The sequence below is a fragment of the Helicoverpa armigera genome, chromosome 12 (assembly GCF_030705265.1).
Source record: "Helicoverpa armigera isolate CAAS_96S chromosome 12, ASM3070526v1, whole genome shotgun sequence".
NCBI classification, from domain to species: Eukaryota; Metazoa; Arthropoda; class Insecta; order Lepidoptera; family Noctuidae; genus Helicoverpa; species Helicoverpa armigera.
In genome coordinates, this window is record NC_087131.1 from 11313360 (window position 1) to 11330916 (window position 17557).

General features: G+C 34.7%; 1 protein-coding gene across 3 annotated transcripts in view; it reads right to left on the reverse strand.

Annotated features, from left to right (window-relative positions):
• The window catches only part of LOC110374324 (centaurin-gamma-1A), a 235305-nt gene that overhangs the window by 57661 nt on the left and 160087 nt on the right, over positions 1–17557 (reverse strand). The window contains exon 1 of one of the 3 annotated variants that reach the window (XM_064037112.1): positions 12294–12821. The exons of the other annotated variants lie outside the window; for them this stretch is intronic. Coding sequence (XP_063893182.1) covers positions 12294–12456 — 163 coding nt within the window. The 5' untranslated portion in view covers positions 12457–12821. Of the gene's footprint in view, positions 1–12293; positions 12822–17557 lie in introns of those variants that run through there. 3 annotated transcript variants of the gene reach the window in all.

Genomic DNA, 17557 nt, shown 5'->3' on the forward strand with positions numbered 1-17557 from the left:
AATGTGGCATTGAGCCCTTGCGAATAGATTAAGGAAGCTTTGTGTGCAGCCAAACCCTAATCTTGAGTAGTGGTGGGACATCTTGGTTACAAACATCGATATTCTTTTATCGAGAAAATATGTGACTCAAATATTTTTTTTTAAGAAAATTACTCATCGAATAAAATACCTAATGTTTGTGTTTCATTTTTTATCACGTGTCGTATACGTCTGTCGTGATTCTAGTGACTAATATTTTTGCAATATTTAAGTGTCAAACGGTATTAGCATAATTTATTAGCTGATAACATTTAATGGAGTGCGCGTATATCAGGCTGTCATTTGTATCTATTTTTGTATTGCTATCATACAGTTACAATGATAAGATAATATTGTATTCGTATATTAATTTCTGTCTTTGTAATATCAAAGTCAGTGACGAGTATCTACAGGGTATTGAACTAGAGTATCTTTTATCGATAGATAAATGAGGAAGCGAAGTGGCGGAGTAGTGTTACACGATATAAAGATAAGGCTCAGTAAATATTTGTTTTGTGTTCCTGTGGACTACTGGCATTGCTTTATAAGGTATCCGATTTGAGGGAAGATTAAAGTTTTCTTTGTTATTCTATACTCGTAGTGTTATTATGGTGATATCTGACTGTAAAAGGAAGCTGAAAGGCATATCGCTGTTTAATTTTATATTAAAAAAACATGTAATTATCGATATATTACAAGTTTATATCTCATCCCTAGAACTACTCCTTATTCTTTTGAAGCATTTCAAAGCATGATTACATGTTTCCTGATACGTGAATTTCGCGATCATTATTAAACAATTTACCGGCGGTTACCATGGTAACGCCCACTATTTTATTCAAGAACCCCTTGTTTATTAAGTAAAAGATCTGTTTGTGTTTATGATGCAAATAATTCTTTTATGACGTTAATTGATTTCGAATTATGACAGATGACACGTCGTTGAAATAAAAATGCATGGGAAAGAAAGGTGTGAAAGTGAGTGAGAATGTTTTCTTTCCGCTTTCTGTGTATGCAAATCTGTTTAAATAAAACAATTGTATATTCGAAACCAATTCAAATTGGCGCCAAGTCCTAAGTTAACGTACTGTAGTGAAGTGAAAAAATATCGACAGATAAAACATTTAAGAATATGATTGAATTTAAACTGTAATTTTTGATATGTAAAATTGTTAATTGTGCGAGTCTCAGAGTCTACGGATTTCCATCTTTTGAAGTAAGATTGTTCATTTCGTAAGTATAGCGAAATGGCGAACATTATTGAATAACAGTTGTCGCAGGAAACCGACAGTAGTTACTATTATGACTTCCACCTGAGACGATGAACCATTTACAAATTAGCATTTTGTACAAAGTAAGAGGATGATTTGTCTACATTCTAGATAGCGAAACGACGAAACTGACTGAGCGAAATTGCTTGGTTGATGAGACCTGGAGCTTTTCATCCAAAAATTATTTTAAAATCCAGTGCAACCGCGGTAGTTAATTATTTTAAGGTGAAAAAAAGTAAAAGATTTGAAATTTTTGCACTTCTGCTACAATTTGAAGTAAAGAAATGCATGAGAGAGGGACCCCGAGAGACGGTTGATTAGTCAGGGGACAGATTCTATTTTAAACGCAAAAAACTGAACTGGAAAAAATATGATAATTTTTTTCAGAATTATTTTCCACTCAATGAAGCAAAGTAATGGGGCTGTCGACCCTACAGTTCTAAATTTAGTTTGTTGATATGAAAAAATCAGTCTACAGTTTATTGCCTAGAAATCTTTTAAATGGTACTTGCGTCACTGATTCTATCAAATCTTGTTTTGACGTCGTTCTTCAATCTGATACACCCACTTATATCTAATTCTCAGAACGCTAAAATAAATATACGCGTCAGTTTTTCTTAATATTGAACCTGATTTAATTCATAAAAATACACAAACGGTTGCAAAAATCCATGGCAACTAACTTCTAAACAAAAAAAAAATGAGCACGCAACCAAAAAACAACAACACAAAAATAGGGTTGCACCACCAAAAATAAAATATCGATAACGCAATCGAATCGCGATTTACGATTCAGCTCGTGCTGCGCGGCTAAACAATGGCTTCCGTTTCCTGCCCGCCACGTGCGCCCGCGCACCGAAACATTTCAAATTCGAATATGGAATTCGCTTAATTGGGCGAGATAAACATCGAATAAGGGAAAATTATAAAAAGGTGTATTTTATTAATTTGAGTTGTTTATCACCTTTAAATTGTTTTAAAGGGTAGATTCGTTTTTAAATAAGCCAATTTTAATATTAAATGCAGCGATATGAATATGCTTGAATGTTTACCGTGTTTTATAAATCACACTTTCTTCATAACAATGTCTTTGTTTATTTATTGTCTGGCACAAAATGTACAAACTGTTTAGCATAACGTCGTAGAAAAATGATAAAATACACAAATTGCGCAATGGGAATCTAAATATATATTCCAGAACTCATAAATAACCGCAAGTTTTATTTTGAGAAGAAAAAAATAATATTATTTGGGAAGATATTATAAGTTTCTAATATCGTTTGATTTTAACGACTTGTTGAAAACGCGTGCCAAATGTGCCAATATTTTTATATTTAGTCGTAAAAATGTTCTAATACTAACATGAAAACACTAAAACGAGATAAATTACTATCATAAACATCGGTATCATTAAAATTGATAGTCAATTCTACATATTTTTCCTATGTTTTTAAACGAATTCTGAAGTAAACCATTAGACAGATTAGTAGCAACCAGCTTCCTCCAGCGGTTTCACCCACGTCCCGTCCATATATTTATATTATATATTTCTTGACTTTTAAAATACCTCGATTCTACATTCCAAATTCTTCACTAGAATTAAACAATCATACAAAAATCGCAACCATTCCTGTTCAGTGCTTACCCAACTTAACATAAGTAAGTAGTACACAGCCTCAAGAGAACAGTGCCGGCTGAATAGATTTCTATTTCAATAGACAATGCATGAGAATCGGATTGCTTCTTGTTTTGTCGTATGTTATGCACTGATTACCGCTTGTTTTTTGTTCTAAGTGTTTTTGTAAGTCATTTGTTTAATTAGTGTGATGATTTGTTGGTAAGTGTTAATAGCAGCTTAAGATGGGAAGTACGAAGAAGAATACTTTATAATTTTTGAAAATTGAAACTGATTTTCTAATACTGAAGAAGTAATGATAATTGTACTATATAAAACATAATAATAGTTTATTTTTTCTTTTAAAAATTACTTTCAAAAATAATTTCGTGAGTATCGACAACTTTTCTGAAACTATCGATAACTTATTATTATTACTCGACACATCACTAAATTACAATAAAATATCACCTATTAGCACCATAAACACTTATGTAGGTACTTAAATCTCGTTAAACATTATTTATCATATTCAAAAGGACTATACAAAGTACATGAAGTACTGTAAAAGTACATAGAGGACTGTAATCTCTGTCTATACATACATACATCTATCTATATGTTAATATCGCTCGATATCCCGCTTCATTTGTCGGCTGCATCTGAGTTAGGGTTGCCACGCAATAAATTCATATTAAGAACTAAATCCGGGATAAGGAACAGGAAAATGCTAATGAGGTTTTATTAAAAAGTGAGGAGGTGATAATAGATTTAATTTGGAAGTTTGAGGAATCTGCTGAACATTTAGGATTTTGTAAAAAAAATGCTCTATAGTAATATAAAAAAGGAAAAAACATTTTTGCTTGTTTGAACCCTAAAGGCTCGACCACTTCTGAATCGATTCGAAAAATCCGTTTACGGTTGGGAAGCTACATATCCCCGAGTAACTTCTGGGTATAATTAGCTTAAATTTAATAATCTGGTACATAACAATGAAGCCCAGTTTTTATATTTAAAAAAATAATAATACTCTTTTACGGAAGAATGTTACAGACAGAATGTTCCAAAAAATGAATATCACGATTTGCAACCAAGAGAAAATCGCACACATATAGTGGGTTTCCATAACTCTCTTCTCACTACTATCTGATATCTTAAGTAGATTGATTGCATCCTTTCATAGATGTCATGTACGATAAGGCAAACGCAATATATCAAGATTAATATATCGCAGTCTTATAGGATTCTTGCATTATGGCAACTTAGTTTTGTAATGATCAAATAGTTTATAGCTAGAATACATAAATAAGTATAGTTAAGTGTTTTTTACACATATTATTTATTTAGGCTTACCAACTAAGACACGTACAGAAAATTTTAAAAATGAGGGAAACATTAAAATTAAAATGGCTTCTGCCGTGTTTGCTGCATTAAAACAAAAATATAATTGACAGCACTTAACAGGTAATTTAGCTGAAGATTTTTGGATTCATTGTCCCTAGAGACATAGGGTTACTCTATGAAAAACCCCAATATTTGTCTTTTACACAAACATATTCTAGTAGTTAGTTGGTGACAACCCTGATTTCCTGCACTTTCAGTATCCGCCGTGCGTTTATTTGCTTTCATATTGACGGGGCTTGCGTAACGACAACGCACTAAAATGCGTCAATTTGCAATGCTGTTGCCGTTCTGTTAGCGTAATATTATGAGCTTTGATAGAATATTACTTTATTTTTCGAAAAGCTTTACTTTTAGATGATGTTGGAATGGATGTTTGTTAATCTCTCGCCAAAACACATGACGCAAGGTAGCAGGCGCAAGATGGTCACCCATCCACGGCCCGACCTCGCCAAGCGATGCTTAACTTTATAATACGCACGGCATTGACTTAGTCACGAGCTCTCCCTTAACCAAAACCTTAGTTCTTAATTCTAAATTCAAGACACAACAAACGCTACAATACAAAAGCTACAATGCCACAAATCTTTCTATAGCAAATCCACAAGAGTTTTCTCTTGTGGATTTGCTATAGAAAGATCTCTAAAAGACTTCAAGACCTTGCAAAGTTATGACTTACGACCAATTTCCTAGCTTGGAAGACTTAACGAGTTTCTATTGTAGTAGTTATAAAAAGGGTCCGTGCAAGTAGGTCGGTGTTATGCGACCTCTGCGCTTCGCAAATGGCTTTTCCGATTGCAGTACGGCACTAGTGTTGTGAATGTGTCGACATTGTGTTCCCGTTATGCTCTTGTTGTAAGTTTTTATGTTAGGAAAGAGAGAAAGAAAGAAACATTTATTTGCATAGAACTTAGGTGGTCCCAGTTTATATTTTGTTGTGCTGTATGTTAGGTGCAAGTTCTGTTGTAACTGTAATTTTATTTTTTATTGACGGCAGAGGGAGAAACAAAAATCAACACTGTAAGTCTTTCTATTTCAATAGTGACTCTGACATATTTCTAAGAGTTTTGCCAAAAATCTAAACTTCTACATAGATATTTTATAGCAACAGAAGTGAACCTTTTTCTTTTTGCCCGAATCTACAACACTGTACGTTTCATTTCAATCTCGATACTTCCATTATCGTAGTGCAGCACTATCTGCGCCCCATTTTCCCATCTCTTGGTTTTAAAGGCTTCAAAATTGGAACGGCACTATTCCGTTAGGTAGGTTGGATTCTTTTTTCGAAATTCATGCTTCGCTAGGCTTTTACGTTTTTAAACGTTTTATTAATTTACCGTTCGAATTTCAAATGGTATATCAGTTGACAAGAATAGACAATTCGTAACGGGTTTTCAAATGGTTTATTTCGATTCGATTTATATCGATTCTTAAATCGATAAAACGCGTGACTTTTGGGAAGGTTATTCTGTGGCTAATTGTATAATTTATGTACTAATTTATTAAATGTCAACGATAATTTTGAATTAGAAACGATCGGAAGAATCATTGAAAGCAATTTGATTTAAATTAAAGACAAAATGATTAGTGACAGCAATAAAATGTAAATATTATGACGCCATAATTATTTTATATTGCTTTTAAATTGAGAGATTATTATATTAAAAAAAATCAAAAAAGAAAAGCAACTTGAAGAAATTGAAAAGCGAGGTAAATAATCGTTTGAAAACCTCTCAATTAAAGGTAAATAAATAGGAATATTCTAAACGATTCCAGCAATCGGTACAGTTACAAAGCGTTTGCTTGTATTGTTTACCAACAAAACCAGTTCAACAAAGTAAACTTATTTTACATTTTATTATTTACAACTGTTATAAAGCCTCACGTTTGCAACAACATGCATGCAGAATGACAATGCAATCTGAGGTCAAAATCAAAGTCATTCATGAGTCACATCACTAGTTCACCAACTCGATATGATGCACGTAGTAAATTTTATCGATTACATCAGTGCGATTAAGTTGCGGATTCGTTTGTTTATGTACAAGTTTTTTTGTCGTTTACTAATGATGTCTGGCGCAGCAGGATACTTAATTTTGGAGTTTTGATCATGCATTTATGTCTCATTACTTGACTTGACTTAATCACGATTTTTGCCGAATATTTTCATCTAACTTCGAAACAAATGACAATCCCGCTTCTCGGGCTATCGCAATCGCGATAAGCTCTAGGATTCCATTTTCGAATAATAGTGTCATTGGCTTTTTCATATCTCTATGTACTATATATGCAGTTTGTGGAAGGTTGACAGCAATAAGGTCCTATCACATGCACCTTTACCGCCTTCACTATCGGCACACCTTTCCTAACCCTTCGTAATCTCCCCACAAGGCTAGGATTACTTCCTTACCTCCACGCACATCAGCAATATTTGATCCAGATACCGATCCCAGGAGTGTCGTGCCTATCCGGCAACATATTGCGGAACCTTTTCAATAACGTAAGCCCCTTGCTGACCCCAATAAATTGTTAGGCGCATCTTAACAGGAAGAAGGCTAAGTCATAAGCGCCAGCGATTTTTGAAGGTGAAAACTCCTTAGAAATATCTGTCTATTAGTTCTTTAAGTACGAGCTATTGTCCCCATAAGAGTCCAATTACGCGAAATCGCTTGATCGCGTGTAGTGTGGTCATACCATTTTTTGTTGTGCGTCTACATGTCCACTTCAATTATAAACATTGTGTTTGATTGCTGATTTCCAAGACCGGTTTGTGTTTGATCCAAAATACTAAGAAGGTATGTACAGAGAATCGGCCGTACATATTACTTTACAGTTTAAACTCCGATAATGGTAAGTTTCCCCCTGATTTTTTTTACATTCGCAGCGGAATTTTCGTATGAAATTGAGCTCTTATTGAAGGTTTGTGATATCACCATCGCCTTGTCATACCGAATGTGATTGCTCTATTACAAGTCTTGCTAGCCTATAACAGAACTGGCGCAAAATTTTCCTTCGACATACGCAAGAAGAGGAAATAATATTTAGATCTAAACCCTTTTGGGATAAACATACTCAATTTCTTTATTTAAAGGTGCTATTCGCCTCTAGCCTCTCATAAATTGTGTTGATGCAACCGTTCCCTTGTAAGCCGACATTAAATGAATTTATTATGAGCACGGCTGCGCGAAACTTTTGCAATTTCGATAGTACCTCCTTAATAGTTCGTTTTTATTCTTCTACTGTTTGGCTTAGTTTTGTGAAGAAGTTTGGACAGGAATAAGGTTGGATATCAGTTGTTGGTCTAAATGGACAGGTTTTGTGGACTTGTGTTTGGATTACATCTGACGTTTGACGAGACTGAGAACAATTGAGGTGGAAGGGTAGTAAAACTAATTCACATGAGTTCTGACCATATCATCATAACAAATGAATGGCGTAGTCTACAATGCCTACTTATATTGTCAGTCCTGACGTTGGGAAATACGCCTAACTAAGCTCGCCTATCGAAAATCTAATCCTCTCTAAAGCTACTCCTCAAAGACTCAACAGCAAAAATAGCAACCCCATCCCAATAACACAGACAATTACCCCTAACTCTTTCTCTAACGGTTTCCATAACCATTTGCCAAAATTGGGAGACCATCCTCTAGGTGAAAGCGGTCACTTTACATTCAAGGTTGGCGTTAAAGGGGTGCGCCAGTGAGCGAAGAATTGGACTGCATCCAATGGCCTGTTCTGACCCACTTCCCCTTATATTAGGTCACTGGATTGGATGGGCAATTTGCATTTATATTGGATAGTAGCTTTTACCTGCCAGCTTGTTCGTGTTTATTAGTTTATGCTGTAGGTTTATTGCTAGGAACTTTCTTTATTTTATTGGTTAGAAAAACAGAGGTTGGGTTTTATGGCAATGGTTGAGGACAATTTCTTTCTTAGTGCCCTCCAGGGTCTCTGTAGTCTAATTGATAGGTCAAATTTCCACTTTTCTCACTAACTCCTCCATCCAATACTACCTCAAAAATCAATAACCTTCTCGCTATAAGTGTAATGTAATAATCACGTCACGTTTGGCCGATATAATGGCTGACAGCCCAAGACTGAGACGCCACATTTGGGTAAGCAAACCGTGCAGAGAGGCGCGTCATAACATTATGAAGTCACTATTTAGTCTGCCTCTAAAGATGAATGATCCCACATCACCATTTATTGAAATCAGTTTTTGATGCACTCTAAATCAAGACTGATCTCGAAACGTCTAATGCACAAAATGAGAGCAAAATATAGGTCTTAATCAAAGTTGCTTGCGTTAGTACTTGGACTGCTTCCAATTTGGGTCCAAACATGTCGGACTTTTCAATTGCTTTTAGGTAGGAAAATATGTTCCTATTTCTTGACTAGAAGTTCATAAGTCTTCATTCATTTGACATGTCTATGGAACATCCATAGCAAAGTTTCTTCATTATTCGCGAAGGCAGATTTCAATAGGTATTAGAAGTCCATTACATGATATAATCTTCGATATTATTAGGGCTAATATTCAAAAGACGAATAGTTATAACATTGCAAAAATCATTAAAAAAAATATCAACACAATAATAATTTAAAATTATTCCCACGCGATGTGCCAGCTTCAAATAATTATTTGTAATATTAAAAATAGAATAAAGACGGCTTGACGGGCTCGTTCACACGAGGTCGTGAGCTTTGGGCTTCGCATATTTTTTTTTTAATTTCATGACCAAGGCTGAGTGTTGTAAGGTCATTATGAAAAGTTTCGTGAAAATAGTTTTCTGTGCAAACATCAGTAAACATCAGTAGCTAGAGTTTATGTATAGTTTTGCAATAACAAGGTAAATAGACTTCTTTGAATCTGATTATTTGTGTATATGTAATGTGTACTATTGTTACTGCTATCAGTCAACAATACAAGTTCACAAGTCCAAACACGTGAATAGTTTGGCTCTTCTGCAACTATTTAAACGCGGGAAATTGGATGATGCATGAAAAATACTTTCGAGATAATAAAATTACGATTCTATTGTCAAGCGCTGCCAAAATCTTAACATTATTTGCATCTAAATAATGCTAAGCTCTTCTACTAATAAGCGTCGGATATGAATTACAAATCATTAAAATAATATTCATTTCGGTTCCTACAATACCTATTAGTTTCAAATTACATACAACTGCACCTACTTTGAATCCTAAAATAGATTGAATAAAACCTTTTTGTTTATAACATTGACATTCAACCTATGACAACATAAACTGTCATTATCGAGTGACAGTTCCTTATTTTACTAACGTCATTTGTAAAAAAAATACATTTGCATAGATTTTTATTCGTTAATTATATAAACGGTGGATTTTCTTATAAAAAAATATTAATACAGACTGATATAAAAGGACTTATTAAATGGTAAGTGGTTGTTTACAAAAGGGGTCAAGTTTAATTGGTTTTGTAACGTCAAGTGTGACATTTAGTTTGGCACGCGCTGGCCAGGTGCATTTTAGTAATTAGTGTTGACCGTTAGCGGAAACTAAATGTTTTTAGTCGATTAGAAAAGTTATCGTATTCAAATAGCTCATTCATTTTTAATGCCCATTTATTATATTAAAACTGATGCGACATCTTACCTACTACTACTTTATGTCAATTTTTATCGATATTTGTTTTATGATTGAAGCGTTAAATCAATGTGTGATAATATAAATTGCAGTTTATAGGTACAGGCATAGAGCCAATTATGTATTCACTTATGCTAATTAATATAAAACCGCAAGCTTTAATGTCAATTAAGAGCTAAATACCTATAATAACCTTTACGTGTTTAATCATAATAAATAAGTACCTTTTTAATTGCTAAAAGACAAAATATTCAGTCTTATTTCTCTTAAAAGTCAAGTTTTGTTGTCAAATGTACCTCTAAACATTTCAAATTAATTCCGAGAATTTTATAAATGAAAGTGGGTACCTAATTCAATTAACAGAATTAAAGTTTGACAGCTCAACGTGGCTTGCATTGGAAGCGGTCGTTGCATGTCTGCCCTCCAATTAACTTTACATAAAAAGATTTTATCGCCATGCCCATCGATCTAAAAGTTAATCAAGCTCGAATGCGCCTGATAAATGTGCAACAGATTAGAAATATTAACGTTATCCGTAGGCCTTCCTTCATGTTCATTAGTTAAGAGTTATTAGGCGATTTCCTCAAACATTGCTGCTTAATCGATTCTATTTTTATAGGTGCAGTTATCGATTACGGAATTGGTGTAACTTCGTCTCGATTTTCGGTCATCGAAATGAAGATTGCAGTATTTGCAATTTAATAAGTTAAAAAAGTAATGATGCTTATATTGTTGTTTCTATATTTTCTATCAAACATAGCTGTCATAACTTTTTTATACGCTAATCGACAAAGATTAACATTCAACCACGTGTGTTGGATATAAAATTTAATGTAGAACGTTGTGAATAAATAAGATTTTTAGTACGAAATACGACTTTTATTGATACAGAAGATGGATGGGTGTCATGTGAACACGCCGAGATAAAAATAAAGGAAATATGTCAAGAACATAACAGCATTGATAAACAAATCATTTCAGGAGACACACATGAAACAGAACCACATGTGACCTTAAAAGACCCCATAAATGCACATATGGGTTATTTTATAGTCGTCGGATGTAAAAAATATTGTCAATTGCGCACTTAAAGTCAGAGGAACAATGTTAATAACAGACATCGTAAAAACCTTGAAACTTGTAGTTACTTTAGCCTCTATAGAATTGCAATACGAATCTGTTGATCTGTATCAGCCATTTTAATTAAATGCTAAGGTGAAGCTAGCTACTGAGAAAAAAGTTGGAACGAAATTGGTATGCAGAGCAGTCTTTTTGCTACTCTTTGAGTTTTTACAAGTATTTGTAACAGTATTAAAGAAATCGTTTATCAGAAGAATGAGGGCATTTAAATCACATTCAGATTCAACTCCTTTACTTTTAAAACGTAGACCAACAAATAGGCCACGGTTTAAAACAATGGTCGCATCTACTAAAACAAATATGCTTAACATTATGGCTAGTGACCATTTAAAATATGACATAGAAGCCCACGAAACAATACTTAGTGATGTCACGTACAATGACGTTGACGAATGACGATAAAATGACCACACGTATGAAAGCTAGGCAATACAATTGCCAATTAGAACGTCAGAAAAATTGCTTGCACAGTTGGAATTGTTCAAGATATCTGTCATGGATTTATAATGAGTGTCGAATACGTCATAATTGGTTTATAATTGTTTGGAGCTATAGTATGGTTAGCAGTTCAGATAGAAGTTATAAGTAATACAGTAAATCTTAACACAAATATTGATTATGTTTGTAAAGAGTATAGTTTGCAATTAACACATGAACTCATTATGTTATTAGCAGCAAAGCAATAATTTTACGGAAGACTAATCTGAATAGCAAACATCGAATTAAGAATTACGTTGTATTGCAAAATAATGTTCGTGCTATGAATAATTCAATCTGAATTGTTTTCTAATCACTGCGCCACTGTTCTCGGTAAGGTAAATGGCTTATTTTCTATCTAAAATCGGCCAGCAATTACACGATATTACCACAAAAAATCAATAGGTGGCTTAAGTTGTCGAAGCTATTATAGGCGATTACTTAATGGTGGTCCGGGATTTCTTAATTACTGGCCAAAATGTGCTATTAATAGTTCGAAAGAAATTGTGTTTTCTGGCGAAATTGGAGCTATTGTTATCCTAACGAGCGATGTTGGTAAATACATAGCGGCAAATTCTCGATTTCACTGCAATTGACTTCTAAACTCTCTTATGAAATAGAGGACTTTTAAATGTCTTGTTTGTAAGATATGCTCACATTTTAAAGATAATGTTAACATTTGTTCGGAACATCTGTTTCAATACCGAAATAAAAATTAAAAGAAGTCATACGCTACCACTCACCGGATTTCCTCTTTTCATTGACCAGTACCAACGACTTTGTCCTCTTCACCCTCAAAGAGCGTCGTCTGATAGACCTCATTAATGCCTCGGGCATCCTCGAAAACCTCGGAGAGTCCACTCTCTTTTCAGGCATGAAAAAATTCTTCACCGCCAACATCGTCATTTTTAACTCGCACTTCCCACACTTTAAAACTGAATAGTCCAATCGATTACACGAATCCCATCTCTATTTCAATCAATTCACTTATCTCGATTAATGTCGTTCGATTTATAAACACAAAAAACTGTGACTAAACCATTTTTAGTCGATTTTCAAGGTTAGTAAATTCACAACAATTAGTAGGTTATAGACGGCACTATTTAGTTGTCCTTTTTTGTGAGAACGTAACTATTGTTTGTTCTCATCACTATTCCGAAGGCGGAGTATCCTGTTTGCCTCGGTGGTCGGAGATATTAATTTTAGGGGACGCGCGACACGTCCGTTCGTGGAGTCGGCACGCGACGTACTGGCAGCCGAGTGGCTAGGTAGCACAGGAGGGGGCTTGCCTTGCGAGTTCGCGAACGTTATCTATCTTCTTATCAGAATTTACCTAGTCTTCATACAATACCGTCGTAAAATGTACCGTAAGTTGATAACCGCCAACAAGGTCGTGTTCTGGATGAATGGAGTCTGTAATTGGCCGATTTTGTTAACCCCCGACGCAAAAACGACGGGGTGTTATAAGTTTGACGTGTCTGTGTGTGTGTGTGTGTGTGTGTGTGTGTGTGTGTGTGTGTGTGTATGTGGCATCGTAGCTCCCAAACGGATGATCCGATTGTAATGCGGTTTTTTTTGTTTAAAAGGTATGTCAGTCGGGAGTGTTCTTAGCTATGTTTGGTGGAAATCGGTTCAGGTCTTCAGGGTCATCAGCTCGTTTGCTAGATGTGATAGGAATGTCACGCTCAGTTTACTTGTAAGTATATGTGGGATCTGAAATTTGAAACACTAATGTCTTTTGGAACCACTGAGCTGGTCTGCTGTTAGGGTACGAAGGTAGGAGACGTAACCCTGAACTGCCTTTTAGTAAACCCAGCGAGTTTGGGCTCGTTGAATTTGTCTTGACGAGTTCTCTTCATGTTTCTGATTGACGAGAACCTGATGCTGGAAATGGGATGTGGCGGATGAAACCCTGAAATGCCGGAATGAAACGGATAAACCGATTTATATTTTTGCTGAAAATCTAGAATGTCCAAAGGTTAATCTTTATTGTTTCTCAATCTGTGCAATTCTCCCAGAGCCAGTTTGTCATGAGGATTGTTAAACAGCTTCCTTTGGCCGAGATCGCATATAGCGACCCCATCTTAAGATAAAATAAATTAAATGAAAGAAGGAAAAATTAAGGAGCTCCTTTAAAAAGCATGAAATAAACTTAAATTATAAATTTAAAAAAACCCCCGACCCAAAAAAAGTACGCAATAATTATGACAAAAGGTTAAAAACGCTAAACTCTATAAAAAGCAAAAAATAACTTTTAACACTACGTAAACTAAATTTTGACGTGTCGGGGGACCGCTTTTTACCTTCATAAATACTTACCTACATAAATCAAATGATACCTACCTAATTACAACATTCGTTTAAAAAAAGAAACACGTATCTAAAGTAATGAATTAGAGCGGTCCCCCGACACGACAAAATTTAGTTTACGTAGTGTTAAAAGTTATTTTTTGCTTTTTATAGAGTTTAGCGTTTTTAACCTTTTGTCATAATTATTGCGTACTTTTTTTGGGTCGGGGGTTTTTTGCTGTTGAAATATTTCGTGTAGGCATGACCTAACGTGTAGAGCTGTTATCGAAGATATTTCAGAAACAAGCTCTTTACAATTTTTTGCGAAAGATTCCTATTTGCTTGTGCAACTATTTAAGTACAGTATGTAAGCATGAGTTGAATTATTTCAGCTTCGACATTTTTATAATTAGACAAATTAAGTACCTAGTAAAACAACGCATGAATACGGAACACACGGGAGATAATCACAAAAAAAACGGAAACCGATATTATCCATATACGCACACATCCGATGATCGACCGGTAGTAAACAAACCGAGTTGATACTTTAAATAATCGATATGAATCACACCTGCATTCATTATCCTCAATCTAGTTTCCTTTTGGGGTGGTCAGAGAGTGCCGAGGCTAGCCATATACATACATACGCTTCCTGTGTCACTTGCAGTACCTTATGTAGCTTGGATGGATTACTCACGATTTTATTCTTAGCTCGAGCAGAACCTTATGAGGTATTAAATGGACAATGATCTACAAATCAATCAAAAGCTTCTATTGGAATTCTGCTGGCTCTTCAACATAGACTTGGTCTTTGTTATGAATAGGACCCCAATCCAAGAGTGTCCACTAGATTCTGCCTTTAAACTGTTTTTTATGCACCTCATTTATAACCGATCGCTGTTATGTATCAACCATAAGAAGCCGACTAACAGTTTCTCTTGAATTAACAAGGATAAAGTAATATTATCATCATTTTTTAAAATAAATTAAACGTAGTAAAAACTGGTAGAAACGAGTTACTTTTATCAAGGCTTTAGCAGATGTCGCCGTAAATAGGCTTAGCTGAGCAAATTGAATGATAAATGTTGTTTCATACTTAGGCTTACTTCGCAACCATACTTCTTCATTTCATTTAGAAGTAAGTGACTGTAGTTTTTAAGTTTTTCAGCAAGTTTGGTCCTCCATCCTTGTATAAGGCTAAGTTTTTTATAGAAGTTCTTTGGTTGGAAACGAGTGAAAATTTAAAAGTAAAGACAGGTCAGGCAAAATACAAATTTAGTTACAGTAATTGGTCTTACATGTAAATTAGGATTAGATAAAGAAGATAAGTATGATATCAAAATTGATAGAGGAGTTACTTAAACCTACAAAAGATGATGCAAATGACGCAAAAAATGCCTTGAAACAGGAATGTGAACTCATAATTCCTCTCATTCACGCCAATTTGGTAGTTTTTAAACACCCACGCTAAAAACTGTAAGACCCACCTTATTTAGCTGTGGAGCATTGAATTTCTTTGAGTCATACCCGAAAATATTTTGATCTGAATGAAAATATTTGAAGTTTTCAGCTTTGCATAAACTGTTAGACAATAGAAGTCATATGTTATTTGGAGATTTATGGATTCTAGACTTTTGTTTGGCTGAATTTGAATCTATTAATATTTTTGATGTAATTGGACTCTTGGGAGAATATTTAGGCAGAAATTCCTTAGCAACATATTCATAATTTGCGAGATTAAATCTGGTACAGACCACTCGTATTACGCGGATCTTGTTTTCAGTTGTTTCTAATTTAAAGTACTGCATTACGGCGCCTTACAGTCATTATCGTATTTTATGAAGTCAACCGTAGAGTCGCTAGAGAACATTATCCAGGCTCTGACCATGAAAATGAAACTAAAATTTCCCTCATTCATCCGAAATTAAAATATGCACACAAGTGGCACAAATTGGCCTACATTCATCATCATAACGTTAGAGCGGGCATTCCGTTCATTTAACATTTGTGCCGCACCTACAACCCACTCCCTCCATTGTAGTTACAGCGCTAATTAATTTACTAGCCTTTTTGTTGTTTTAACCATGAAAAGATTTATACACAGTTTCTACAACGAAGACCTATATTGCTCTTTGGAGTTTATGGACTTACGAATCAGTTGGGGATCCAAATGGGTATAGCCTAAATTAAAACGTGCAATATACATGTCATTCCATTTAGGTAACTACTTATATAGATGAAAATAGCTTCGCATTAAACTAAGTGTTCTCCTAAAATGTAGTCGAAAATTCCCAAATATCCAAACAACGCTAAAGTTTCGGCTTTCAAGATTAATCTTCTGAAATTTAAATGGTAATGGCGACATTAACATTTTGGCAGCTCAACATTTCCAAGATATACACGGTACTCCGTTTTAACCTGAGATCATGGTTAAGATCATAATTCATATTCTGTGAAATGCTCCAGTGGATGGCTTAAATTGTTTGCTGGCTGGAACGCTTTAGCGCAAAACTATGTTGGAATAACAGGAGCTTAAAATATTATACGACGCGTACTCTCTGAAGACAATATTGACAAAAAAGAGCGGATAAAAAAGATAGCGGTGGTTATCAATAAAAAAGCAAGACTGTACACAAACGCCTGGGGCTGATTGGACTCAGAAGGCGGAGAGTGTTGTGGTAATACCGTGAAAGAACTTATTTTTAGCAGAGGACTATGGAAGCCTGAGATAATTGAAGACAGACTATGACTTAGCAACAGATTGGACGTAGACACTAGCATAACCGTGAAACGTTTATAAAAATCTGCTTAAGCTCATTTATATCACTATGAACTAGGTAAAACCCATGGTTTGGAAGAAAAAAATCCTGTAGTGAATGTTTTTTTGTAGTATATTGTTTTGTATTAACAAAACTAACTCTTACATCAAACTATCAGATTACGTAATCCTCAAGTGCAATAATCAAGCGACCTTTGTAATATTGTGTCTGCAGTGTTGTAGCGTTTAAAATCAAGCTTTTGTATGAATCCCGCCAGGTTAATTAGATAATACAATTAGTGTCTATTCAAGACTTGGGAGAATTGTTAATCCTTTAACAACGTTTTTTTTGTTCAAAGCAGTTACAATTGAATTATAATCCTTTTTTAAATATGTTTTAACTGTAATCAATTAGTTCGCTTTTAGTAACGCTAGGTTTTTAAAAATACCTGTTTTTGATAAATGGAGAAATGAGATTGGAAACTTTTTTTGCGCAATTTGTTTAACACACATTCTGAGATAATTTCTGTAGTGCTAAAACGTGTTATGAAGAGCAAAACATTTGCATATTTGTTGCCACAGGCAGATAACTTTACCAGTTTGTAGCGGTTACAATCATAAGTAGTGATCAAATAGAAAAAGTTGCAAATTCACATGAAATGTAAATAAAGGAACACACTCAAGATAGAAGTAAGCAAATAGCTGTAGCAGAAATATGAAATAAAGCAATTAGATTCCGCTGTTTACTAAATGAATAAATATAACGATGTTGAATCTAAATGAAGCGCTGCATCGCTTTATTTGCGAGAATCCACAGAGAATCGTGCAAACTCTTATCGCGGCATCGTAGTTGCACGTTGCGGTTCACGTTTTGCATCAACGACCATTACAATCTGACCTCCCAACCTCTCTTTTGTTTTCTCAAAATGGATATAAGAGCGAAAGAACTTTGTCTTT